Genomic DNA, 26234 nt, shown 5'->3' on the forward strand with positions numbered 1-26234 from the left:
AGTAGATGGAGAGGCAGGCAGAGAGAGAGAGAGAAAGGGAAGCAGGCTCCCTGCTGAGCAGAGAGCCCGATGCGGGACTCGATCCCAGGACCCTGAGATCATGACCTGAGCCGAAGGCAGTGGCTTAACCCACTGAGCCACCCAGGTGCCCCAAAAGGGCTGCATTTCATTTCATCCAATGTAGGAAGTCATTAGATAGTGTATAAAATGTATAAAGGAGTCAATGAAATACAGCATGACTCACAAACATACTTGAATTATTATTTGGAGACATATTTTCTAAGGGAAAGAGGAGGATTGAATATGCAATTGAAGTAGACGGAAGTATTACGATGATGAACTTGGAGATTCTCAGGAGGAATGGAGGAAGGATGTGGGGGTATGACAGGTACATAGTCAGCTGTGTGTGGGGTTGTGTGTATTTGCCGTGAGGGATGGCAAAACCACGCTTGCGCTGACTGGAGTAAGTAAAGAGCAGTAAGCTAAAAGGGGCCAAACATTGTCACAAAGCTTTTATCCATAGGGGCTGTCTCCTTTGCCCCTTTACCTGTTCACTTTCAAGTACACACACACAAACATACCTACTTCTAATCACAACGTTAGCAACAACAATTGAGGTTCCATCCAATTGAGATTTTATTAAATCAGAAAGGATGGTAGTGGCCACAAGTGGATGGACTAATGGCAGCAAGAAATACCCACTAACAACCTGACAAGGAAAATGACCCTGAGATGCGTGGGTGGCTCAGGTGGCTAAGCCTCTGCCTTCAGCTCAGGTCACGATCCCTGGGTTCTGAGATCGAGTCCTACATCGGGCTCCCTGCCTAGCGGGGAACCTGCTTCTCCTTCTGCCTGCCATTCCCCCTGCTTGTGCTTCTCTCTCCTGTCAAATAAAATCTTTAAAAAGAAAAGAAAGGCAGGAAGAAAAGAAAGGAAAGAGAAAGTAAAGGAAGGAAAGAAGGGGAAGAAAAGGAAAGAGGGAAAGGAAAGAAGGCAAGGAAAGAAAAAATGAAAAGGGAAGGAAAGGGCACCTGGGTGGTTCAGTGGTTTAAAGCCTATGCCTTCAGCTCGGGTCATGATCCCAGGGTTCTGGGATCGAGCCCCACATCGGGCTCTCTGCTCAGCAGGGAGCTGCTTTCTCCTCTCTCTCCCTCTGCTTGCCTCTCTGCCTACTTGTGATCTCCATCTATCAAATAAATAAAATCTTTTTAAACAGGCGGAGGGAGGAAAAGGAAAAAGGGAAAGAAAAAAGGAAGGGAAGAAAAGAAGGAAAAGGAAGAAAACAAAGGGAGGGAGGGAGGAAGGAAAGAAAAAATGATCCCAAAACATGGGAAGCAGATGTCTGAGACCATTTAGAGATGTCTACATCTAGGGTAGTGCTAGTGTTGGATATTATAAGACTTTCATGATCGTGAAGAAGTTTAAGTTGAGCATATACTAAGATGAAATGTCTTTTTTATTTTTAATTTGTTATATATGGTGTATTTTCACTTTGACTACATTACCCATGAAATGGCATTTTAAAAGGCATTTAAGAATATTCTCAAAATAATCAATACCCCCTAAATGCTTTGTTTTTGTTTAAAATTAGGATAAAGTCCTTTGGAATGTTTAGCTATCCAAAACACCCCCTTTTCCTGCAAGTTTTTCTTCAGGGGAGGAGTGTGCCTTGCAGAGGGATGAAGAAAATGAGGTGAGGAAGGGAAGAAGGAGGGGACAACCACAGGTAAGTTCTAGCGGGGGAGAGGGGTGGTGGCATCACTTAGCGGCATTTTTCAAGGGTTTAAAGTAGGTGGCCCAGATCATGAGTTTCTGAGGGAACTGCTTCCGTTAACAAACCCATAAGGAGATGCAGGGGAGCCCCAGGATGACTGCCCTGGGGCTTCCCTTCCCTAAGCTTTGGATCCACCGAGGAGCTGTGGCCATCAGGAGAGGGCAGAGCACACGTGCTGTGAAGAGTGGGAAGATGTTAGGAACGCTGGGACTGGGAGCTGGTGGCTTGAGGCTCCTGAAGCCCCTCCCCCGAGGTAAAGCAGCGACCTCTGGTGGGGGGGGGGCTAGTCTGCTGGGGCTTTGTTGCTGAGAAAACTGGCTGGGGTCAGAGTTAGGGAGAGCTGATGACACTCAGGATGTCGTCAGAAAAAAACACCATGTGTCCTTCCCGCACCCCTTCTTAACCCCCCTCAAGCCCATCAACTGGCCCGATGGTCTGTCACGCTTTGCTTCCAACGGGCCTCCCGCCACCCCTCAACTTGGAGGCACATTGCATTCCAGCACAGCTTCCAACACTACATCTTTTTCTTCAGAATGAAAACACCAATTCACAAACACAGAACACCGTAAGAAATAGTTCATCAAAGTGTAGGGAGTCTCAGTGGGAGGGGAGAAGTCTGCATTGCGCGACAGCAATTGCGTACAGCCCGTACGCCTGTAACTGACATCTTCCGCCTGTAACTGACATCTTCCGTGTTCTGCTGGCATCGGGCAGGAAAGGTTAACAAAAGTATCTCTCATCTCCAAAACAGCCCAGTTGTTCAAACGAACTCAGTCTTCAAGTATAATTTTTTCTCTCCCAACCATCATGTTCGTCTCCCGCTTACACTAATAAATGGGAAGGCCTCCATGGTGGTCTCTGTGGCCCGGTCAGGGTCGGTGTGATTTCATACAGACTCGAACTGACTTTGCCAGGCGGAGTATCTCTGAGTCAGATTCTTTGCTGAAGGCTTGGTGTGAGCTAGCACATCTAAGAAGTCAGCAGTGGTCACTGTATCCAGCTGGATTCCAGGTAAATTGCTGCTCTCTGGATCAAAACACAACAGCACAGTAATTGACCTTACTGGGATCAGCGCTCTTAAAATGCTAATAGACCTTTTTTCAAGACAATGCATAATGCAGCATTCTTAATCGTTAATGCAGCAAAAGGCAAGACTAAAGAGAGCTGGGGAAGGAATTCTTTAATGTGCAACTCAGCCCCTGAAGCCCAGATAAAAAAATAGGACTTAAATGTCTCCCTATCAAAGCAGTGTTTAAGAGTAACACAGTGCAGCAGATGGATCCCACCCACGTCATAGTGTGCCAAAGAAATAAAAGTCTGAGCCTTAAGGAGTTGATCAGCTGGGGCGAAGTTGATCCAAAACAACACCAGAGGAGAAATGAGTTGAGTACGCAGAGGACAGTTGGACCAAAGAACGTTTGCAAGCGCAAAGAGCAACCAAGAACAGGAGCAAGGCTCCATCTGCTGGCGAAAGTTGGGTTTTTAAAGAGCTTTCTCTCCCAGAGCACCCCCGCTGTGATCCCAACCATACCTGACTGGTGCTTTTCAAGGGCACTGAAGATCTTCCTCACAGTCCGCATGGCTGCTTCCCTGCAGACGAGCTTAATGTCTGAGCCCGAGTAGCCCTCCGTCTCCTGAAACAGTCATAGAGCAGCCGTGGGTCAGCAGGCGCAGTGCCGGTGGTGATTACGCTCTCTCTCACAGGCAAGACGCGGTACACGAGCAATCGGTACACGAGATTGGAATTTTCCCCCAAATTAAGTCACTTTAAAATTCTCTCTTTTACCTAAGGTATTTTGGGGATTCTTGCGGTACATGAGAATCATTGACTACTACGTCAGAAATGAATGATGTACTATATGTTGGCTAACTGAACTTAAATAAATAAAAAGAGCCCCTGTTTAGAACCTGTCTCCTTCCGCCACAAACACCAGGCAGATTCCCAGATCTGTAATGTCTGGGGCTGCTTATGTGTTTGGCGACCTGAGACACTGGAGCGTAAACAGCTTCCTGACCCCATCCAGATGCACGCTGGAAGGTGCTGGCAAAAGACTAGACCATCCACAGTAGCCTCATGGGGCCCTTGTGCCCACATCCAAGCATGACCAAATTTGGTAGACACTTTTGTTCTTGTGAGTAAGATCACACCTGCCTTTGAGGAACCTCAGAGAACATCATGCAAATGGCCACAGGATATGTTTGTTCCAGGGTCCACTCAGAGGCAGTGAGTGATGCCAGTGACAATGAGGGGAGCAGACCTGTACCTCCATTTCCATGTGTGAAAGACTTGAATCGTCACAGCAGTCCTCGTGGCATATCGGTTACCCGTTTCACAGATGAGGAAACAGGCTGAGAAAGTCCGTGGTTTTCCTGAGACCTCACGGCTAGTAAGGGGCAAGACCAGGATGTGAACATAGTTCTCTGAGTCAAAACCCTATGCTGTTTCCTCTACGTCATACTATTTCTCCCTGCTTGAATGTTTCTGAGGAACAGAGAGCTCACTCACGAAGGAGAGGTGCATTGCATTGCTGGGGCTGCTCGAGTCTTTTCTAAGTGATTCCAGGAATATGCCTCAAACCAGCTCACAAGAACCCTGCTCAGAAGATTCCAGCGGCGGCTGCTTGGCCTGCAGGGGCGCCTTCCAGGCAGCTTACCCGGCTCAGCACACTGTAATCCAGCTCCGTGCGCAGCTCCAGGGCTCTGCTTTTGCTCACAGGGGGCAGCCAGTGGTGGATCATGGCCTGCCTGGCCTCCCGGCTGGGGAGATCAACCAGTATCCTCTTCTCCAGGCGGCGTAGCATGGCACAGTCCAGCTCCCTGAGATCATGTGGGAAACAGAGGAACCGGTTAGAGTAGTCAACTCTTTTCTTAAGCAACAACATTTTAAGAACAGTTTAGCATCGTAGGAAGCAGTTCTGCATTTTAACTTTACATCTGTACCTGAGGAACAGGACAATTACCTCACGTTGTTTGGGAGAAAGACTTGGCCAAAAAAAAAAAAAAGAAAGAAAATACATCCCCAAAATACCTTAGGTAAAAGAGAGAATTTTAAAGTGACTTAATTTGGGGGAAAATTCCAACTAACAACCACCGCACGTGAGCATTCCCATTGCTTTCGTACCATGAATTATTCAGTCTGATGCTGCCAGTGAGTTATTATTCCTGACAATAATTTGGGCACTCTGGAAAGTACATTAATTCTTCCCAAACTCTCTCACATTCTGGAGTGAATGACTGTCTCACACCATTGCTCTGAGGAATTCAAAAGAGCAAATCTCCTTCCATTGTGCCCAATGGAAATATGGCCGTTTGAGCCCTGCATGCCTCCTTCTCCCTAAACACTGTCAGGCCAGGTTTATACAATTTTGCATCTGCAAGCCAATTCCCTAAACTTCTTAATATAAAATTTCCAAGCAGAAAAGTGGAATAAAGCAATGGATATCCACAAACCTTCCATCTTGACTCAACAGCAATTAACATTTTGTCGTATCTGCTTCATATCTATTTATCCAGTGAAATCATTTCAAATTACGTCATGAAACCCCACCCCTAAATGCCTTAGCATGCATTTCCCCCAGTAAGAACATTTTCTTACATAGCTTCAGTACTATTATGACACCCAACAGAATTAACACTGATTGCATAATATGTCTAATGCTCATTCCATATTCGATTTCTCTAGTGAGCCCCGAAATACCTTTTCCAACCCAAATCTAATCAAGAATCATGCATTACATTTCGTTGTATCTCAAATCTCTTATAATCTAGACCAGTCTCCTTGCCATTTCTTTAGACTTTGCCTTGACCAAGATAAGGCACATTCTGGACTCTCCTGATGTTTTCCTCACAGTATCATTGTAGCTGGTTCCTCTGTGCCCTGTCCTCTAAGATGGAATTTAGATTAAAAGTTTAATTAGAATCAGGGTAATGATTTTTGGCAAGTATATTTCATAGATGATGATATGTTTTCAAATTCATTATGTTGGGATCCACATGTTAGCATGTCTCACAATTACTGTTCAATTACTCACAATTACTGTGCTGTTCAATTACTGGGATCATCTGTTGACCTCCACTGTAAAGTAATAAGTATCCTATGTACAATACTTTGGCACTGTGTACATACCTCTTTTCCCATCCCCTTTCAACTAGTGGTTTTAGCTTCTGTTAATGATCTTTGAATTGGTTATTTCATAAGAGTGGTACAAAATCATGATTTAAAAAAATTTTTTTTCATTCCAAATGTATTATTTGGCACTATTTGGTAAGGTAGAGCTTCCCCCTCATTAACTGGGGCTCTTTGGTTACCTTGAATTACCATTCCTATTAATAGATGATTTTATATGTGAATTTGTAAACTCTTTATATGTTAAAATTTCAGGTCCCTAGACGGGAGAGCAACATCTATCTGATTTCCTGGTACAGAATTAGGCGATGCCTTTCTGTATCAGCAGATGTCTCTCACTCATAAAGACACAGATGTTCCTGTTCTTCTTACTCTCATTCTGAATCTCTGTCCTGATAGTCCCTTTTTCATCAGAAAATGAAAACACCATTTCAGGGAGCATATGTGAATCCTAATTTGGGGTGACTAGATTTCTATAGAGATTCTATTTTTTCTTTACTCATTATTCCTCTAGTCCCGAGCTGAGAATCCAGAGTCTGGGGGTGCTTCCGCAGCCGTAACAATCACCTCTTGCTTTTTTGCATCCGCTTTGTTCTTTACCGTACTTGCCCCGTTGAAATTTCATTTCACATCTGAGACCCAGACCCTCTCCCTCTGTGCAGCCACTCCCCCTCTCAAGGCCAAGATTTCTATTCAAGGCACAGGGTCAAGGAAATGTTGCACAAGTTGAGGAAACTATTTTTTTGATTTGAAATATGAATAAAAACTGTTGCTTATGGAATAGTTCTAAGTGGCAGACACTGGCTTTAGCATTTTATAGATAATAACTCACTGAATTCTCACAACAGCCCTACAAGGTAGGTACTATTTTTTAAGCCATTTTAAGGTGAAGAAACTTAGGCACAGAGGTTGAGTAGCTTGCCTGAGGTAAGAAAGTTAGAGAATGGTGGCAGGGGACTTGAACCCAAATGGTGAGAGCCCAGGGCCTGTGGCTTGGGTTCTGGTCTCATGCCAGCCCCGTGACTGTAAGCAGACTGCCGACTCCCATCATGGTGAAGTCTCAGGACCCCAAGAACAAAGAAGATTGTAAAAGCTTCCAGAGACAAAAAACAGGTTACAGACAAAGGATCAGTAATAAGTCTTCTCATCAGCAATGCAAGACAGTAAGAAAAAAATAGAGCGACACCTTCAAACTTCTGAGGAAAAATAATTTCCAATGTAGAAATCTACATCTTGAACAAACAACTAAGGGGACAGACTTAAGTTATGTTCAAAATGCAAAGCCTGTGAGTATGTACCTCCCGTACACCCTTTCTCAGGAAAGTACCAGAAGACCAAAGGGAGAGCATAAACCAAACCAAAGGGCTTCGTGAGATTCAAGAAACAGAAAGGAAAGGAAATCTCCAGGATGATGAGGCGAGCTCCCTGGGTCTCCTTATTTACTGGGTGCAGAGGAACATCAGGTCAGTCTGGTGTTAAAAGAAGGTTCTGGCAGACCAGGCTCCGAGAAGATGAAATTGAATACCTGGTGTGTCTGAATGAACCCAGAGCGGATGGAGACAGCGGAGAGTTGTGGCTGAATGGGAGGAGAAGGTGGGAAAGGAAAGGAGGGCAAGAAGGAAATTTTAACAGAGGAGAAACCATTAAACTCACATTTTAGGAGTTCAGTTCAGCAATACTGACCATTGCCAAGTGTGTTATCAGTGCTAAGTCTTCAAAATACAGAATTTAATGAGACGGATTCTCTCCTTATAAGTAACCGGAGGCAATACTGGGGAGGTTTTGGCCTTGGACTGCGAGAATGGTAGTCCTATAAATATCAAAGATCAAAATGGGACTTGAGATAGGACCAAAACCCAGGAAGGAAACAGACTACCCTGAAGGAAATTATAGAGCTGGGGGTGACAGGCAGTTGTTATATTTCTTTTCAAGGCCTCTCCCTGGACCAGGTGCCCCTCCTGCAAAGGCAGGGGACTGCAGAAGAAATGTTCTTTTGTAGGGTACCTTCTCCTGGGTCTCCCCATTCCATCTAGAGTGACTTCTTATTGAAAGGAAGACCAGATCCCCAGAATGCCTTAGGAAGATGGAGTCATGCAGGAGGTGGGAAACAATACCTCACTATAGATGTCTGTATTGATCAACTAATGCCCTAAAGCAAGAGATTTACCTCAAAACTGCTTGTGGGCACAAAATAAGTGCAACTCTCTGACAGCCAGGTCTGATGAATGCACTTTTAATGACATCAATAATCATATAATCATACAAGGGAGGAAACAAAGGACAAATGGAATGTACCCAGGAATTATTCTTTATGCCAATATAGTTATATGAAAAAATTTAATGTGTGGCAACCAAAAAACACTCCCTTTAGCTCTTACACTTTGGTTTTCGACAAGTTATTCGGTTCTCATGTGTCCTCTATTTTGCTACTCTGGTACCTTCATCACCTCGGAGGGCAAAAGCAACTAGCAATAGTGACATGAGACACAGTGGAGCCTCACAAGGCCTCAGGCCTGGGCTGCTGGGGACTATGCTCACTGGCCTCCCGGGCAGTCGCCTGGGCCCTGAGGCCTTGCTTCCAAGCCCCCGGGCGTCTGCTCCAAACCTGAACTCAGGGCCTCCCCTTTACCTTTCTCCCCTGTTAAACTGTGTGGTTTCTGGAACGGAGTTGATTCCAGATGTTACAGAATTTTGAACCAGAACGTAATTCTATTTCATTCATTCAATAGCTAAGTTCAAACTTCAAAACTTCAAACTTCAAAACTAAGTTCAAACCATCTCAGCATGGCGGGAGGAAAAGGAACCTCCCATTTTGTAAGCAGCCTTTCCAGTATGTCCGCAACCCACAAAAAGGTAGTGATCACGGCCGCCCTTGAAGAGCAGAATAAGGAACTGCATATTCTGTAGCAGATAACGGGGAGCCAAAGAATAAAGCATGGCAGGTTACTTTGTCTCCCACAGTGAACCCCGCATACGCTGACTTTTAGCTACATTTCCCACGAGGGCCAAGTTGGTCCGTTTGCTCTTCTTGGAATCTGCATTTTGCCATTCTCTTTGAGCTGCTACTCACGCGATTTTCGTCCACTTTGTCTACCAAGAGCCAGGTCATTTTTACAAGCCCAGTTCAAGTGTGCTCTGGTCCAAAAGGGTTTTGTTTTTTTTTTTTTTTTTCTTTAAATTTCTGTTCTCCGAAATGGCCTCTTCCCCATACAAGTGCATTTTACTTATTTTTTGTACCATTCGCATAGTACTGGCTATCTCCCCATCTCAGATGATTTGTGTTTATGTCCCATTCATGTCCAATCAGATAGCCAGCTTTCAGAGGCCAGTGGCCATGGACCAGATTTCTTGAATTTCCCGTCCATCCATCAAGCAGAATACTCAGAAGAGGTGCTCAATAAATACAGCTTGGAGGAATGAATGAGCTTTTGGGGCAGGACTATTGGCTTCATGTAAAATGGTCTGCTTTCTTAAAGCCCAGCCTTTATTTATGAAGGTTTATCTGTTTTGTTGAAAATTAGGATTGTCTAGTCATTAGTTCTTATTAATAGAGAAAATCAGCATCAACTTGGGCAATGGGAATAAAACTTTCTATTTTCATCCTTAGTGAAAATAATGGAAACAAAGATTTCAGAGGGTGATTCATCAAATTGGCTTGGCTGGGAAATAATTTTGAAGATGAAAGATGTTGTCTTGGGGCACCTGGGTGGCTCAGTCAGTTAAGCATCTGCCTTCAGCTCAGGCCATAATCTCAGGGTCCTGGGATGGAGCGCCGCATTGGGCTCCCTGCTCAGCGAGGAGCCTGCTCCCCTCTCCTCTGCTTCTCCCCTTGCTAATACAGGTGCGCTCTTTCTCTCTCTCTCTCTATCTTTCTGTCTCTCTCTCTCAAATAAATAAAACCTTTTTTAAAAAATAAAAAATGTTGTCTCCATGTGGAGTCTCCAGCTTTTCATCTCCAGAGACGTCTTATCCTGAGGTGTGAATTCACAAGCCTGAGACAAGAGTCTCCATTAGGAAAGTCTGGAGCAATCAGTTCAGTGTAGGCCCTACTGGTATTTGGGTTAAGAGCATTATTTCTTTATAATAAAGAGTAAAAATTACTTCTAGTTACTATAATGTCAACAAAGAAGATATATTCCCATTACTCTTACTAGCAAATATTTTATCAATAATTTATTTAAAAAATAGGAAGATTGTTTCCAGCAAAGTGAAGAACTCTAGATATCCAGAAATGTCTTGTTATAAAGCCCCTTTTTAAAACGATGAATTATAGAAACACTTTTTGAAAACACAATAAATGAGCCCACAAGGAAGCAGGGCCAAAATTCTTGAGGACTAAAAATGAAGAAGAAGCTGAAAATCCACAAGGCATTTGAACTTGAAGCTGTGGCTGACTTGGGGTGCTTGCCTCTTTGTTACAAAAAGGTTTGGATCTGAAAGTTACATGTGGGAGAGCATGGAAGGTCTTGGGCCCATTCAAGATGAGAGGTGGAATCAAGGCCCATTACATAAAACAACTAGAAGCACATCCTCTAGGAAAGGGTGGGTTAGAAAAATATGTCCACTACCAAGAAAGGAACAAAAAAGCTGTCTTGCATTTCAGGAAAAAGTCTTCCTTCATAATTCAGAACTACATACGTACCCTCATTGGCATGATCAGAGAGACCTTAAGCTGAGGATTAGCTTAGAAGGGTCTAAAGCTTAACACAGTCAAATACAAATTTTCTCTGCGAGGGCACATGCAAGACTCAGATGGAGTCCCCTTCATTAAATGCAAGCTCACCATCTAAAATTACAAGACCTTTATAACAAACCACCATGAATGAAAGCAGGAGAAACTAACAGAGTTAGATTCCACTGACCTGGAGCATAAAATCGTTGTGTTTAAGATGTATAAAAGATAAAAGGGAGTCAAGGAGGAGAGGGGAGACATTCACTTCTGGCCAAGATGGAATAGCCCACCCTCTCAGAATTAAAAATCCCTGGACACGATACAGCAAACAAATGCCAGGAAACGGTGAAGGGTAGAAAGGAGGAGGAGGACAGGCTGGGCACCTCGGGACTTGAGGGATGATGTGGCAGTGGCTTCTGTGGGTTTTCTTTTTGCCTCTAACATATCCGCAGTAGGGTACTGGGGATGCCCGTTAACATTCCCAGGCAAAAGCCCATTCTCTTTATCCAAAAGGCTATGAAAACCTTTTTTGATAAAACCTGCCCTACTCCAGCTAGACAGTAAAGGAAAAAGCTACTTCCCACCTAAGAGTATCTGTGGGGCGGAGCTGGGAGCTGAGTCATGGTGGGGAGAGTATGACCCAGTAGGCTGATGCCATATTAAAGTTCTCAAGAAAAAGAAAAGGAAAATCAAATCAATTATGGCCTACCATACAGTGGAACTCTATATGGAATTGGGAAGATTTTCAAAATTAACCACAATATATGAAATAAAAGGAAAAAAAAAACAAGCCATATAAGAAAATAATATGCATCCACAGGGTGATGACATTTTTTATCATATGTGTTTGTGTGTATATGTGTCTACACTGCACACACAAGACTCTGGGAGGGTTTAGATTTGCCAAGGTACAGCTCTAGGGGACCGTTCAGTTTCAAGCAATACTGACGCATATACTATGTTTTTAATGAGCATGTATTACTTTTCTGCAGAGCTGAAGCAGTGAAACTATTCCCCCTTTGGGAAGAAAAAAACTACCCCAGAAAGCCACACAGGCAACAAATGATAATATCAAAACCACTTTCACCAGAAGGCCTATACAAAGAGGCTAATAAACCTGTGTCACAGTGGTAAAATTATGAGTGTTTTTTTCCAGCTCTTAAATTTCCCATAAAACAGTTATATTAATTGTATAATTTATAAAATTTAGTTTTAAAATTACAGTTCACAAGTCAGCCTGCACCATTAAGAAGAAAGAGTAATGCCATGGTAGAGCCAGGTTGAAAGACTTCTGTCGGATGGAACCAAGCAAATGGAGTAAGAGGTGAACGGGACAAAAGCAACCTCCTGCTCAGTCAGTCCTGTGCCTTCCCCACTGCATCTACCCAGTCCTGCACCACACCCTTTCCTGGTTGTGTTAGAGTCACCCATCAACCTCACGTGGAGGATCATGGACTCGGTATTGTTGCATGGGATAGTGGCATTACATATGGACAGAAGCAATTTCAAGCAAAACAGTTTGACCACAGGTAAGCACAAAAATACAGTGAACAATAACAAGCCTGCAAGCGTGACTGAATGCAATTGCAGTGAAAAAGATGCGGTCATCAGAGTGAGTTCACGCAAACCACTGTCTCCCAAAGCAGTCTCAGACAGAAAACTGGTCTTGTGAAATGTTCGTTGAGGAAAGGATTTCAGGGTCAAATAAGTACAGAAAGTACCACTTGCTCAGCACTTTCTCGAAGCTTCTCTAGGAAAGTCAACAACACACAATAACATCTTAAAGGCACCGAGGAGATCTGAGAAGATAGTTGAACTATCTTTAATTCAGTATCTCTTGAGCTTATTAGATCACTAGATTCTATCCTCGGATAATGCTTACCGACTTATGACAGACTACTCAGAGAAATGTTGATCTAGAGGGTTATGATGGCGAAGGCATGAGGCTTTTCCCTAGAGCGCATGAGATGCATGGAGAGATTGTGGAACAAACTGGGGTTGTGTGTACTGAGCTCTTCAATCCCATGCACACATTTTTATAGAAATATCTCATCAGAGAGGAGATAGCTCCTACAGGAAGAAGTCAGTTCAAGAACTTACATATGTAAGAACTTACCTTATGTAAGTTCTTGTGTGTAAAAGAAGTCAGTTCAAGAACTTACATAAGGTAAGAACTTACATAAGGTAAGTTCTTACCTTATGTAAGTACATAACCTCTATGTAAGTACCTTATGTAACTTACCTTATGTAAGTTCTTACATATGTAAGTTCTTGAACTGACTTCTTCCTGTAGGAGTTATCTCCTCTCTGATGCAATAATCTCCTGGATCTTGTGCTTTCTTCTGAATATTAGACTTGAGGCTTGCTTGTTTTTAATCCAAAGTTTGGTCATACTCAGTGGTGTTTAATTTTAACAAGGATAGCGAACTCTCTAGCCCTTCTGCAGAAGGAAGTAGGAGATGAGCTTCATCATGCTTCACACATAAAATTTTCACACCTTATTTGTACAAACTACCATCAAGTTAAATAGACATCTAAAGATGGTTTTTGCCCTAATGACCCTGTTCAGTATTTTGTTTCCCTCTAGGCTCTTAGGCCTGAGTTTGTGCATACTTAACAATTGAGGCGGGTCAAATTAGCCCTAAGTGTGCTCACTAAACATTTCTCACGTGGCTGTTATTTTAATGATAATATATTACAAGTGCAACATTTGTTATTCTCCTCATTGCTGATTTACACATCGAGTGACACAGCCACAGTTATTTCTTGCTTCCTTCTGGTCCATTCTGTGATGCTATAAATGAGGGGAGGTGCCCCTTGGAAGAGAGGCTGCACGCTGTCTCACTGCTGAGAAGGGAGATATGACCAACCCTTTGAGACAGATGGACTCCCCCCATGGAAAATGGTAAGTTGACGAGTAGTAAATGATAGCCTTGTGCCCTGAAAGATGCTATAGGTGAGAACTACCACTAACTAACCATGAAGAATCTCTGGGGATTTTAAGATTGGGTTTTTATATAGTTTGGTATCATTTAATTATTTCCCCCAGAAGGACATTCTGCTTTAATCAGATAATTTTATTCTCTCATGTAAGACCCTGAAGCCAAGATAAAGGTCTGTTCCAGTAGTCTTAATAAGAATGTAGTATCTCCTCTCCTTGGACAGTATGTAGCAAGGAGCTTAAAAACCATCCATGTTCTTTTATACAGTAATCCTACTTCCAGAAATATGTCCTAAAGAAAAAAAATTTTGGCCAAAGATTTTTACTCAAGGAAGTTCATTTCAGTGTTATTTATAATAGAGAAGAGTTGGGAGCATCATATATGTTCAACAGGAAAGGAATGATTAAATTGTGGTATATTCACATGTGGGAATTTTGGACAGCCATTACAAAATCCAATTTTCAAGGATTATTTAATGACTTTGGAAATGTTCTCACTATAATGTTAAGTAATGAAAGCAGGACACTAGTGGGAATACAAAATGTACAACCTCTATGGAGGGAAATTTGGCAATCTCTACTATAATTTCATGTACATTAACCCTTTGACCCAGCAATTCTATTTCCAGGAACCTATCCCAGAGATACACTGGCAAATACACAAAGTGATATATGTGCACCATTATTCACTGCAACATTATTCATAATAGCAGGAGTAGGGATAACCCAAATGCCCATCACCGGGTGACAGGGATAGATTATCATATGCACAAAATGGAACATACACAGCTATCAAGGGAGTAAGAATGAACTTTCTGCCCAGAATATTTTGTTCAGAAAAAAATCAAGATACAGAACAATTTATATCATACACCACCTTTTGTGTAACCAAATTCAATTATTTTTTGGAGTTAAACCTTGAGAGTTCATCTGTGGAGCATGTGACAGTTTTTCTCTATTTAATGTCTGTCACTTACTTCTGTTCAGTGAGTCGCAACTGGGGAGGATTTTACTGCCCAGGGAACATTTGGCAATGTCTGAAAACAAACAATTTTTGTTGCAATAGGGAGCAGTGCTACTGGTATCTAGTGAGGCAAGGCCAGAGATGCCGCCTAGCCCCACACAATGCATAGGACAGGCCCCTACAAAGCGTTATCTGGCCCAAAATGTCAGTAGTGCTGGGGTGAAGAAATCTGGGTTTAGCACTTCCGTTTCAGGCCAGGTGTGTACCGTCATGCTCATCTAAATGTTGCTGTCATAAGAGTATTGCTATCGTTACTGAGAAACTCTGTTTCATACACAAATACAAAATACATCTACATCCTAGGATTGAGTGCATATTAATTATATTAGTGTTAAGAAATAAGATTTTCAGGGGCGCCTGGGTGGCTCAGTGGGTTAAGCCGATGCCTTCAGCTCAGGTCATGATCCCAGGGCCCTGGGATCGAGTCCTGCATCGGGCTCTCTGCTCAGCAGGGAGCCTGCTTCCCTCTCTCTCTCTCTCTGCCTGCCTTTCCGTCTACTTGTGATTTCTCTGTCAAATAAATAAATAAAATCTTTAAAAAAAAAAAAAAGAAAGAAGATTTTCACAATTAGAGAAAAGGTACAAACATAAAATCAAATAATTTAACTAAAGCTCTGATAATCTTAAATTTGAATGGGAAATACTAGTATGAAGTCATTATTTGCTTCTTTTTAAAACTATGTATTTCCCTAGTTCTGCCCGATCCAAAGGCCAAGGAAGAATGATAATCCGGTTAGCAAGGAGCGCCTGTAATCATGAGATTGCTATTCCCTAAGTATTATTTTTCCCATCAAAGGATACAGTGAGTACGATCCAGACTCTTCAGACGTATTAGAGGACAGTTTCCCTGACGATCAAGTCAATGGCAAGTGGGAAAAAAAGGGGAGGAGGTCTGTTATAGATCAAAGGATGCTTAAGGGAAATCACAAAGTGCAAACCTTGTTTGGATATCAATTCAGTAAATTAATTGTAAAAAGACATCTTGGAACAATCTGGAAAATCTGAAAAAACACTGGGTAGTCGGTGATATGGAGGAATTGGTGTTGATTTTGTTGGGGGTAGTAACGGCATTGCACAGTAATGGAAGAAAATGTCCTTTTTTAGAAAGATGTGTACTGAGGTATATTTGTGAGAAGTGACATGATGATAGGGACAGAACAATCTGGGATCTATTTTAAGGTACCGTAGCAAAACGAGGGAGGGGGCAGGAATAGATTAAATCAGTGGACAAGGAGCGCCTGGGTGGCTCAGTCAGCTAAGCATCTGCCTTCAGCTCGGGTCATGATTTCTAGATCCTGGGATCAAACTCCATGCTGGGCTTCTTGCTCTGTGGGGAGCCTGCTTCTCCCTCTCCTGTGAGTGCTCTCTCTCTCTCAAATTAATAAAATCTTTAAAAATCCATCGATCATGCAAATGTTAGTTACTGAAACTGGGAAATGATGGGTGCTTTCTCCTCTTCTTTAGTGTCTGGAATTTTTCGTAGTAAGCTTTTTTTTTAGAGCCCAGCATTGCTAAAGGATGGGTCAGAAAGAACATACTGGTTCCATGGTACATTGTCATGATGTAGGCAAAGCCATGTATTTGCCGTTTGCCAAGATGAGGGGCAATTCTTTTGGAAAAGCCTTCAAAGACTTCTTTAATATTTGATTGTTAGCCTTTTATTTCTTCTCTGATCATTTTAGTTGGTGTTTACCAAAAATTGATGACCTCAGGGAAATTGTGGCAGCACAGTAACTTCCTCAACAAAGTCCTACATATTCCCTGGAAGTAGAAGTTTCTCTTTTCCTGTAGAAAATGTGAAGGTCTCCCCAGGGGACACAAATGTTCCCGGAGCCATACACAGACCCTCTCCAGCTGACTCCCACATCACCTGGGATAGGAGTAAAGTGCTTATGATCAACCCTATTTCAAATGGATGAAGCAATGGAGATTCTTCCTCTGAGGGATTTCACAATCACATTTAAATGACAGTTCTCTGCTTGGATTTCACTTTAATATTGTATGTAAATACCTCTATCATGAACACATAAAGTGCTGATCACCTTACACATTAGTGAAGTCTTATAAATTTGCGGGGAGTTGGAGACAGGTTGAAATTAAGAATATATTTAAAATAACAGATTACATGTGAACATCTTTTCAGTGACTTCTTTGGGAGCTTAGATGACCAGCAAGAGAAACAGCAGAAGGGTTGCTCTTTCATCTTTGAATGTGGAAACAGAAATGGATGGGGTAGGGGTGAGTGTGGGGGGATACAAGCTACAAGTCCCAGCTCTGTTGCAGATTTGCTTTTGACTTTGGGTGGACTGACCGTCCTTGACTTTGGTCCCGGTCTTTGAATGGGAAAAATAGCACTTCCTTATCTGTGTCCTGTCTTACCTGCAGCTCAAAAGAAATAATGTCTGTGAAAATAGTATTGGAACTATAAAGGGATTGTCATTATTTTTTTTAAATATACTCTCCAAGTAGATATTGTTTTTCCCTAGTCAACCTCTCTTATTTCCCAATTCCACTTCTAGAACTGTTCTTAAACCACTCTGGGATACAATTTGAATAAAAGACTCTGTGAGTAGATTATATTTTCAATTAGAGATTATTTAGCTTTCTATTTACTATGCAACATTAAAGATTTTCCTAATTTAAAAAAGAGTTTGATTTTAATACTGTTAAAGTATAAGCATATTACTTCTGGAATATTCCTTGAATCCTGCCTGAAGATTTTAGCATTTTATAGTTCTCTGCCAAAGCCCTACTTAAATAGAGTAAATAATTTGACTTGAAACTCAAAATATATGTCCATTTTATTTTTTTAAAGATTTTATTTATTAATTTATTGAGAGAGAGAGAGAGAGATGGCAAGCAGGGAGAGAGGCAGAGGGAGGGGGAGAAATAGACTCCCCTCTGAGCATGGACCCTGACGTGGGGCTCAACATGGGACCTCGATCCCAGGACCCTGAGATTATGACCTGTGCTGAAGTCAGACACATAACCAAGAGAGCCACCCAGGTACCCCAGAATGTCCATTTTAAATATTGTTAGTGGTAGTCCTGGCCTATGTTCCTTCTATTAAGGCAGATTCTTTCCTGGTACAGATAGTAAGGACTGAGGACTTGACCAGAAAAGACTTCTGATTAATCCTCCAGGGCAGGAACCAAACCATGAGACTTTGCCCAAAACGGTCAACACAGTGTGTGCATCTGTACTCACTGGCTCATGAAAATGTATCAAGGGGCACCTGGGTAGCTCAGTCAGTTAAGCATTAGACTGTCTTGGCTCAGGTCATGATCCCAGGTAGTAGGATTGAGCCCCACATAGGGCTCTGCACTCAGCAGGGAGTCTGCTTAAGATTCCCTTTCCATCTCTCTCTGCCTCTCCCTGCTGTGCTCCTGCATACACTCTCTCTCTGATTGATAAATCTTTTTTAAAAATGTATTCAAAATGTACTAAGATCTCTTACCATGGCAGGTTAGAGGCTGCTAAGACAAACACGAGATCTTCTGAGCGAGCCAGCCCATCCATTTGCACCAGTAACTCTGTCTTCATCCGAAGGCTTCCTTCATGTTCACTGCTACAAAGGTACACAGAGGGGAGATTATTGTCCTTGCTTCTAGGACAAGACTGGCACTCACATCAATGACTGTCCCTGTAGAACAGGTTCCCTATCTCATTCTAAGGAGCCACTCGTACTAGAGTTGGAGGAAACAAACAATATGGTACTATTTTCACATAGAGGGTGATAGAAAGGAAGTAAATGAATATAGTGACGATATTGAAAAGAAAACCAAAGGCTGGCAGTGAACTAGAAAAGAGCTGAAAAGTAGACAGTAGCCCCAATGGACTCAAAGCAACCATGTTCCCCTACAGCGCTGTCTGCCCTTGGTAAACACGGTGTAATTGAGAAGAATCCTTCCATTTTGGTAGCAGGCATGAAAGTACGTTTATACACAGTATTTCCTTTAGTATAATTTGTGGATATAATCTATTGAAGAGGAGAAATGAGCTACTATGACGAATCTGTTTCATTCTCTTCTAATAAGAGACAAGACAATGACACGGAAAGTATGCTTGCCCCACACAGCAGATGGGGGCTGTCTTCCATGCAAATTCACCCTCTGAGCCCCTTCTCCATCACGGCCAAGACCCCTCCAGCAAGAAGGACCTCAGTACAGGACCTAACAATGTAGACTGGCTCTAAGTACTGACTACATTCAGCAGGCTCTCCTTCCTCTTTTCTTGTAGAGATTGAAATAAAAGGACAAAAAAAATCCATTTCTTGGACCACATGACAGCCAGCCTCTCATCTCTGCATGTGCATGGTGGCAGCACAGAGTAGGTATGTGTTTTGTTTTTTTTTTTAAAGAGCTGTGCCACTCACCATCAAACTGCCTTGTCCTAAGAGAAAGGACAGTCTCACAGCATAGTTATATATTTATTTATCAATGACTCATAATTAATCTTTTAACATCATATGACCCATGAAGTCTTCAGAGCACCTGCCCTTATTCCCTGGCCCTTTGAAGACTCTAGTTTTAGGGTCCAACTTCCAGACAAGGAGGCTGACGTTCCACACAAACCCTGGAGGACACCCTAGGATAGTTGATGAAGTTCCCAAATCAGCCTATTCAAAGCTGTGGGGAACCCTGGGAGCGGAGAAGGACCAAGTGAATAAAGAACAAGCACACAGGTCACTCTGGTGAGGCAGGCCAGGTGGGCTGGGTCTTTGCAGAGGGAATGACCAGTAGGGTGGTTGATCTGTCTGGTGGGTGCCCAGCCGAGTACCTGTGCACTGGTCTGCTCCCATCAGGTCCTGAAGAGAGAGACAGGGTGTCCCAGCCTGGGGCTCACTAGCACCCATTAAGCCATGGCAACTGTCCCATTTCAATCAGTGCCATCAATGCCATGCCTCTTGGGTACATCTTAATGGTTGCTCTGCCATTAGGAAAATGATTTTCAATAAGTAAAATTTCATAAATTATATTGTAGTTATACATCCAAGAAGCTAAATATTTGCCTTTTATTACTATTAGTTCGGCCTTGATAATGGACCATTAGAGGCCATTAATAAATGCAGCTGTGTTGAGATTTGCCAGAGATGTGTTTTTCCAAGCCAGGTTTAGTAAAAAGTTTCAAAGAAGAATACTTCTGATGAAGACAGACTTTCTTAAAACACACACACACACAGGAGGCTCACTGCAGTCTGAGATATGTGCTTTCCTGCTGGGGACATTAGTGGACACTTCATCTTTAGAGATAATATATGTGATATATTTAAAATCAGGCTGAGCCACAACCTGATGTCACAGAGAAGTGGTGGCTTCCCCGGCCTCACACACCTTGTCAAGGGCTGCCCCTTGGGCCTTAGCCTTTGCAGCCCCATTCCCCACAGGCAGCCCCTCTGGCTCCAGAGGCAGTGGTCACAGGCAGCTATTCTGGGCCAGCGAGACCGTGATGGCAGCCTGGGATCATGGGGCTGGGTGATCTTCAGTCCTGAAAACCACTCTGTGGGGAAAGGGGGAAGGGAGGATGACATTTCCTCCGGTTATAAAAACTACTTAAATCAGCTATTCAGTTAACAGGATCTAATTTAAAGACCTTTCCATGTGTCTGCAGAAAATTTGTGGGCTTATTAATAGGCTCATTCTGCTGGTAAATGTCGATGGGCTTCCGACCATCAAACACACTTACAAGAGGGGAGAAGTGATGACCAAAAAAACCCCCCTGTCTGTTACCCAGGAGCAGTGCCTCTCTGACTCATCACTGACTCCAGCTCGTCCAGGAAGATGGTGGAGGGGGCGTGATAGCGGGCAAGTTCAAATAACACCTGGGAGGGAGAAAAGCAACCACATGTTCAAATTCATACACTTAAATTCAAGTTCACTGATGCTCCCAGAGATTAAAAGCTTAGGCTGGCTATACTATTAAGGATTTATGCTGCACTCTGTTCTTCCACAGTAATTTTATAATCATTGCAATTTTTCTCCTTAGCAAAACCCCATGGATGGTCCAATTATTTCTACTTATCACTTGATAAGATTAGAGCCAGAGAGAGTTAGTGGTTAGCTCAAGGTTACTAACCATAAATGGGAGAGCTTAAGATAAAACTCAATCCCTGAGCTTCTAGTCAGTTAGTTAGCCCCTGAGACTCCCTGACAATAACATGTTCCATAAGGACACAAAAGCCTTGGAATGTGGAAAGTCATTTGATGATTTTCCCTTAACCTTTAGGGACAATGAAGATTGTTCTCAGAAGGAAGAACTGTAGGGAGTGGATACAGCTCCCATGTTGGGTAACAAGGCTGAAGAATTTTGCCCCTTTCTGCTCCCCAGATTACTCTGTGGGGTCCCCATACCACTCCAAACACTGCTGTTTGGTAGGCTCAGGTGCTTGAAGGCAATTCCCACTTGAAAAAAAATGTTCCATTCCAAAATAAAATATTATAGATTGAACAAGAACAGAAAAGCAGCCAGCAAAAGAACAGACATATAAAAACAAAATAAAGAGCTCTAAAGGGAGATGTGGTGGTGATGAAAAGAGTATAAAAAACTAAACCTTTTTTTTTTTTTAACCTTGAAACTGATCTCTTGAGCACCATATACAATTCTTCACTGGTTGATCGGAGAAAGCAGTAGAGATTTAGAAAAGAATAGAGGTTCTTTAATAGGCATAGGGGATTTATTCTCCATGTCACTTAGCACTAGCAAAGCAGCACAGAACAAATGAGAGGAGAAGAGCCCAGAGAAGGCCAGATTGTGGCTTTCATGAGTAGTGGCAGGTTATCCCTTACAGGTCTCCCTGTCACTGAGCCAGAAATCTCTCACCTTCACTGCTGCGTGCGCGTGTGGTATGACCATGCTCATCCTCAAGTGTTTTCCTTCCACAGAATCCTACTTAATTTGGCCAAGACAGTTGGCTCAGCCTAATGAACTGAGGGAACAGTGTCAATGCTGGGACACACATCACAAATGTCTCTTAAGACACTATAGAGACCCTCTCATTAGAAGCCAGCAACTTGTTTCACTTATCACCAAAAAAAAAAAAAAAAAAAGCCCCAATATAACTGATATTAAGGATGTCGCAAAAGCAGCATCTACCTAATGAAAAGTGGAATATCAGAACTTTTTAATAGAACCACACGTGTTTTTAAGGTGCTCCCTAAGGGGCATAGGGACTGAGAGGCTCTAAAAAACCAAACAACCAGTTGGAAGGAGAACCACATCTGGAGCCCATGTCTCCATATTGACCATGCCACTGCTCTTTCCAGTGCCAGAGAATATATATGGAATTCCGGGTAAGTGCTCTGGAAGCATTAGTCTAAAATTTTCTAAAGTACTCGGAGGAAGTAAAATCATATGATTGGGGGGCAGGGAAGAGTGTTGAAAGATGTAAGCACCAACAGGTGTGTGCATTTGCTGAAGAGACCACTCAACTATTCAAGAGCATCAATTCCTAGGAGGCAAGAACATTAGGAGGGGAGGGAGGTTCATAACCCAAGAGTTCCCTATAAATAACTCTTTAATTGGACTAGAAAGAGAAACAAATGGTAGGAATGTGTCTCTGATTTAGAGGAAGATTCTGAAGGGCTCTCTTTATCTGAAAGCTTCATAGTAAAGATCTTGACAGCATGACCAAGATTTTCCAGGTAAGGGTCCTTCCAAGAGCTCAGAAAATAACTTCTGAAAGGACAGAAGATGAGATCTTTCAAGGTTAGCAGAGGTTATCTGTTTCCCTCCTAAATCATTTTTTTTTAAAGATTTTATTTATTTATTTGCCAGAGACAGAGGGAGAGAGAGCGAGCGAGCACAGGCAGACAAAGAGGCAGGCAGAGGCAGAGGGAGAAGCAGGCTCCCTGCTGAGCAAGGAGCCCGATGTGGGACTCGATCCCAGGACCCTGGGATCATGACCTGAGCCGAAGGCAACTGCTTAACCAACTGAGCCACCCAGGCGTCCCCTAAATCATTTTTTTAAATATCCAAAACCAAAAATGCATTTCACAGAAAATAAGAAAATATAAATATCTTCTAAACTTATAAGAAGATGCTCAAGTTCATTCAGAATTAAATAAATGCATATTTGAGCACCAAAATATTAGTTTCATTATCAGATTGACAAAGATTTTTAAATTGGGGTTCTACACAGTGTTGACCAGGGTGCGGGAAGCAAACACGCACATCACTGATGGGTGTGCGAGCTGGTGCAATGCTGCTGTCAGGCAATTTGGCAATTGATGATTTTTCATTCTCTCTGACCTAGCAACTTGACTTCAGAGAAATGGTTCTACATTACTACGCATGCAAGGACATGTATATAGTGAGATTGTTTACTGTAGATTTGTTCATGATAGCAAGAGACTAGAAACAACCTAAATGTCCACTAAGAAAAGACTGGTAAAATACTTTTTGGTATGCTCAGGCAAGGAAATGCCATGTGGACTTATAAAAGAACTGTTCTGTCTATAATAATTTGGAACAATAACCAAGTTATATTGTTGAGTGTGGGAAAAAACCAAAAGGTATAGAAGGGTATTGTGTTCTACGATTCTGATGGATTCCTGTGTCATGTTGAGGTCTTTTATCCATTTCAAGTTTATCTTTGTGTATGATGTAAGAGAATGGTCAAGTTTCATTCTTCTACATATAGCTGTCCAGTTTTCCCAGCACCATTTATTGAAGAGACTGTCTTTTAATCCACTGTATATTTTTTCCTGCTTTGTCGAAGATTATTTGACCATAGAGTTGAGGGTCCATATCTGGGCTCTCTTCTAGTCTATGTGTCTGTTTTTATGCCAGTACTGTGCTGTCTTGGTGATCAGAACATAGGCAGTAACCTCTTCAATATCAGACACAGCAACTTCTTTCAAGATATGTCTCCAAAGGCAAAGGAAACAAAAGCAAAAATGAATTTTTTGGAACTTCATCAAGATCAAAAGCTTCTGCACAGCAAAGGAAGCAGTCAACAAAACAAAGAGGCAACCCACGGAATGGGAGAAGATATTTGCAAATGACAGTACAGAAAAAAGGTTGATATCCAGGATCTATAAAGAACTCAAACTCAACACACACAAAACAGGTAATCATATCAAAAAATGGGCAGAAGATATGAACAGACACTTCTCCAATGAAGACATACAAATGGCTATCAGACACATGAAAAAATGCTCATCATCATTAGCCATCAGGGAGATTCAAATTAAAACCACATTGAGATACCACCTTATCCCAGTTAGAATGGCCAAAATTGATAAGACAGTAAACAATGTGTGTTGGAGAGGATGTGGAGAAAGGGGAACCCTCTTACACTGTTGGTGGGAATGCAAGTTGATGCAGCCACTTTGGGAAACAGTGTGGAGATTCCTTAAGAAATTAAAAATAGAGCTTCCTTTTGACCCTGCAATTGCACTACTGGGTATTTACCCCAAAGATACAGATGTAGGAAAAAGAAAGACCATCCATACCCCAATGTTCATAGCAACAATGGCCACGGTTGCCAAACTGTGGAAAGAACCGAGATGCCCTTCAACGGACGAATGGATAAGGAAGATATGGTCCATATATACAATGGAGTATTATACCTCCATCAGAAAGGATGAATACCCAACTTTTGTAGCAACATGGACGGGACTGGAAGAGATTATGCTGAGTGAAATAAGTCAAGCAGAGAGAGTCAATTATCATATGGTTTCACTTATTTGTGGAGCATAAAAAATAACATGAGGCCATGGAGAGATGGAGAAGAGAAGGGAGTTGGGCGTGGATAACCATAAGAGACTATGGGCTCTGAAAAACAATCTGAGGGTTTTGAAGGGATGGGGTGGGGGTGGGAGGTTGGGTGAGCCTGGTGGTGGGTATTATGGAGGGCACATATTGCATGGAGCACTGGGTGTGGTGTATAAACAACAAATTCTGGTACACTGAAAAGAAATTTAAAAAATAAAAAATTATACAAAAAACAAAACAAACAAAAAACTCAGTAAAAGAAGGGTATTGTGTAGTATGTTCCTACTTGTATTTAATAAGGAAGGAGATATGGACGAAGTTGTTGGTCTTAATATAGATACAGATAAATGTTCTAAAAGGCTGCACTAGCAGACTGTAGTAGTTGCCTCTAGGAAGAGGACTCGAGGGTCCATATTTCCTTTTGTACCCTTTTTTCTTCCCAAAAATACTAGTTATTTTTTAAAATATTTATTTATTTTAGAGAAAGAGAGTGAGCGTGAGTCGAGGGAAAGGGAGAGAGAGAATCCTTCAGAAGACTCCCTGCTGATTGTGGATCCTGATGTGGGGCTTGATTCCAAGGACCCTGAGAGCATGACCTGAGCTGAAATTAAGAGTCAGCCGCTTAACTGACTGAGCCACCCAGGCTCCCCAACACTAGTTATTTTTTTTTCAAATATATGATAAAGGAAGGGGAGAACTTGGGGAAGGACTCATTTCCTCACCCTTAGAATCCTAACAAAATAATACTGAAGCAAAGGATAACTTTAGTTAAATAAAATGTTCACAGAATGGAGAATCCCTGTTAAGTGAATTTTCTGGTTATCAAACATTAAACAAGATAATTCTTTTAGTAGTTTCAGCTTTGTTAAGAATATTCATAAGAGGGGCACCTCGGTGGCTCAGTGAGTTAAAGCCTCTGCCTTCAGCTCAGGTCATGATCCCAGGGTCCTGGGATCAAGCCCCGAGTCAGGCTCTCTGCTCCACAGGGAGCCTGCTTCCTCCCCTCTCTCTCTGCCTGCCTCTCTGCCTACTTGTGATTTCTCTCTGTCAAATAAATAAAATCTTTAAAAAAAAAAAAAAAAGAATATTCATAAGAGGGTACCTGGGTGGCTCCATGGGTTAAAGCCTCTGCCTTCAGCTCAAGTCATGATCCCATAGTCCTGGGATCAAGCCCCACACTGGGCTCTCTGCTCAGGGGGGAACCTGCTTCCTCCTCTCTCTCTCTGTCTGCCTCTCTGCCTACTTGTGATCTCTGTCCATCAAATAAATAAATAAAATCTTAAAAAAAAAAGAATATTCATAAAAGGGGCAATCGGGTGTCTCAGTCAGTTAAGTGACTGCCTTCTGCTGAGGTCATGATCCCAGGGTCCTGGGATCAAGTCCCACATCAGGCTCCCTGCTTGGCGAGGAATCTGCTTCTCCCTCTGCCTCTCCTACTGCTCATGCTTGCCCTCTCTCTCACTCTCTGTCTCTGAAATAAGTGAATAAAATCTTTAAGAAAAAAGAATAATCATAATATATTTGAATTTATTCTTCTGTTTAGGGAAGTCCTGTCCAGGGAATATAATGTAATCTTTCTTTGAGCTTCTTGCAGTGTTTTGTGCTCACAGTTGTAAACACCACTTTTCATGACAGGAGAGAAATCTAAACTGATTCTGGGGGCATCTTGTAAAAGTTTTATTGTTCTTCAGCCCATAGAAATGGAATGTTAAAAAAAGAAGAAGTCTTCAGGCTGATGAAGATTTTATAGTTAGTTGGATTTTAAATAATTGACATCAAACTAACTAGAATCACATAGAACCCAAAAATTTAGGAACAGGTGAGTTCCAACCCCACCTTTAGACGGGCACTAAGATAGACTCAAAGAACAAAGAAACAGATGTCAACGTGGATTTCCACGAATTACAATCGTGAAGCGGTGATAAGAACTGTAAAAACTTACACATTTGAAGTAACTTGAGAAAAGAATCAAAGTAATAAATG

At 42.2% G+C, this 26234-nt stretch overlaps 1 protein-coding gene across 3 annotated transcripts in view; it reads right to left on the reverse strand.

Moving 5' to 3' along the window:
* Positions 1–1275: 1275 nt before the first annotated feature.
* KATNAL2 (katanin catalytic subunit A1 like 2) overlaps positions 1276–26234 on the reverse strand; it is a 75054-nt gene continuing 50095 nt past the window's right edge. For all 3 annotated transcript variants that reach the window (XM_044243043.1, XM_044243042.1, XM_044243045.1), the window contains 5 exons: positions 20267–20358; positions 17995–18105; positions 4429–4591; positions 3306–3408; positions 1276–2800 (listed from right to left, as the gene is read on the reverse strand). In XM_044243043.1, the coding sequence (XP_044098978.1) occupies positions 2661–2800; positions 3306–3408; positions 4429–4591; positions 17995–18105; positions 20267–20358 (609 nt within the window). In that variant the 3' untranslated portion in view covers positions 1276–2660. The remainder of the gene's footprint in view (positions 2801–3305; positions 3409–4428; positions 4592–17994; positions 18106–20266; positions 20359–26234) is intronic.

The sequence above is a fragment of the Neovison vison genome, chromosome 3 (genome assembly GCF_020171115.1).
Source record: "Neovison vison isolate M4711 chromosome 3, ASM_NN_V1, whole genome shotgun sequence".
Classification (NCBI taxonomy): Eukaryota; Metazoa; Chordata; class Mammalia; order Carnivora; family Mustelidae; genus Neogale; species Neogale vison.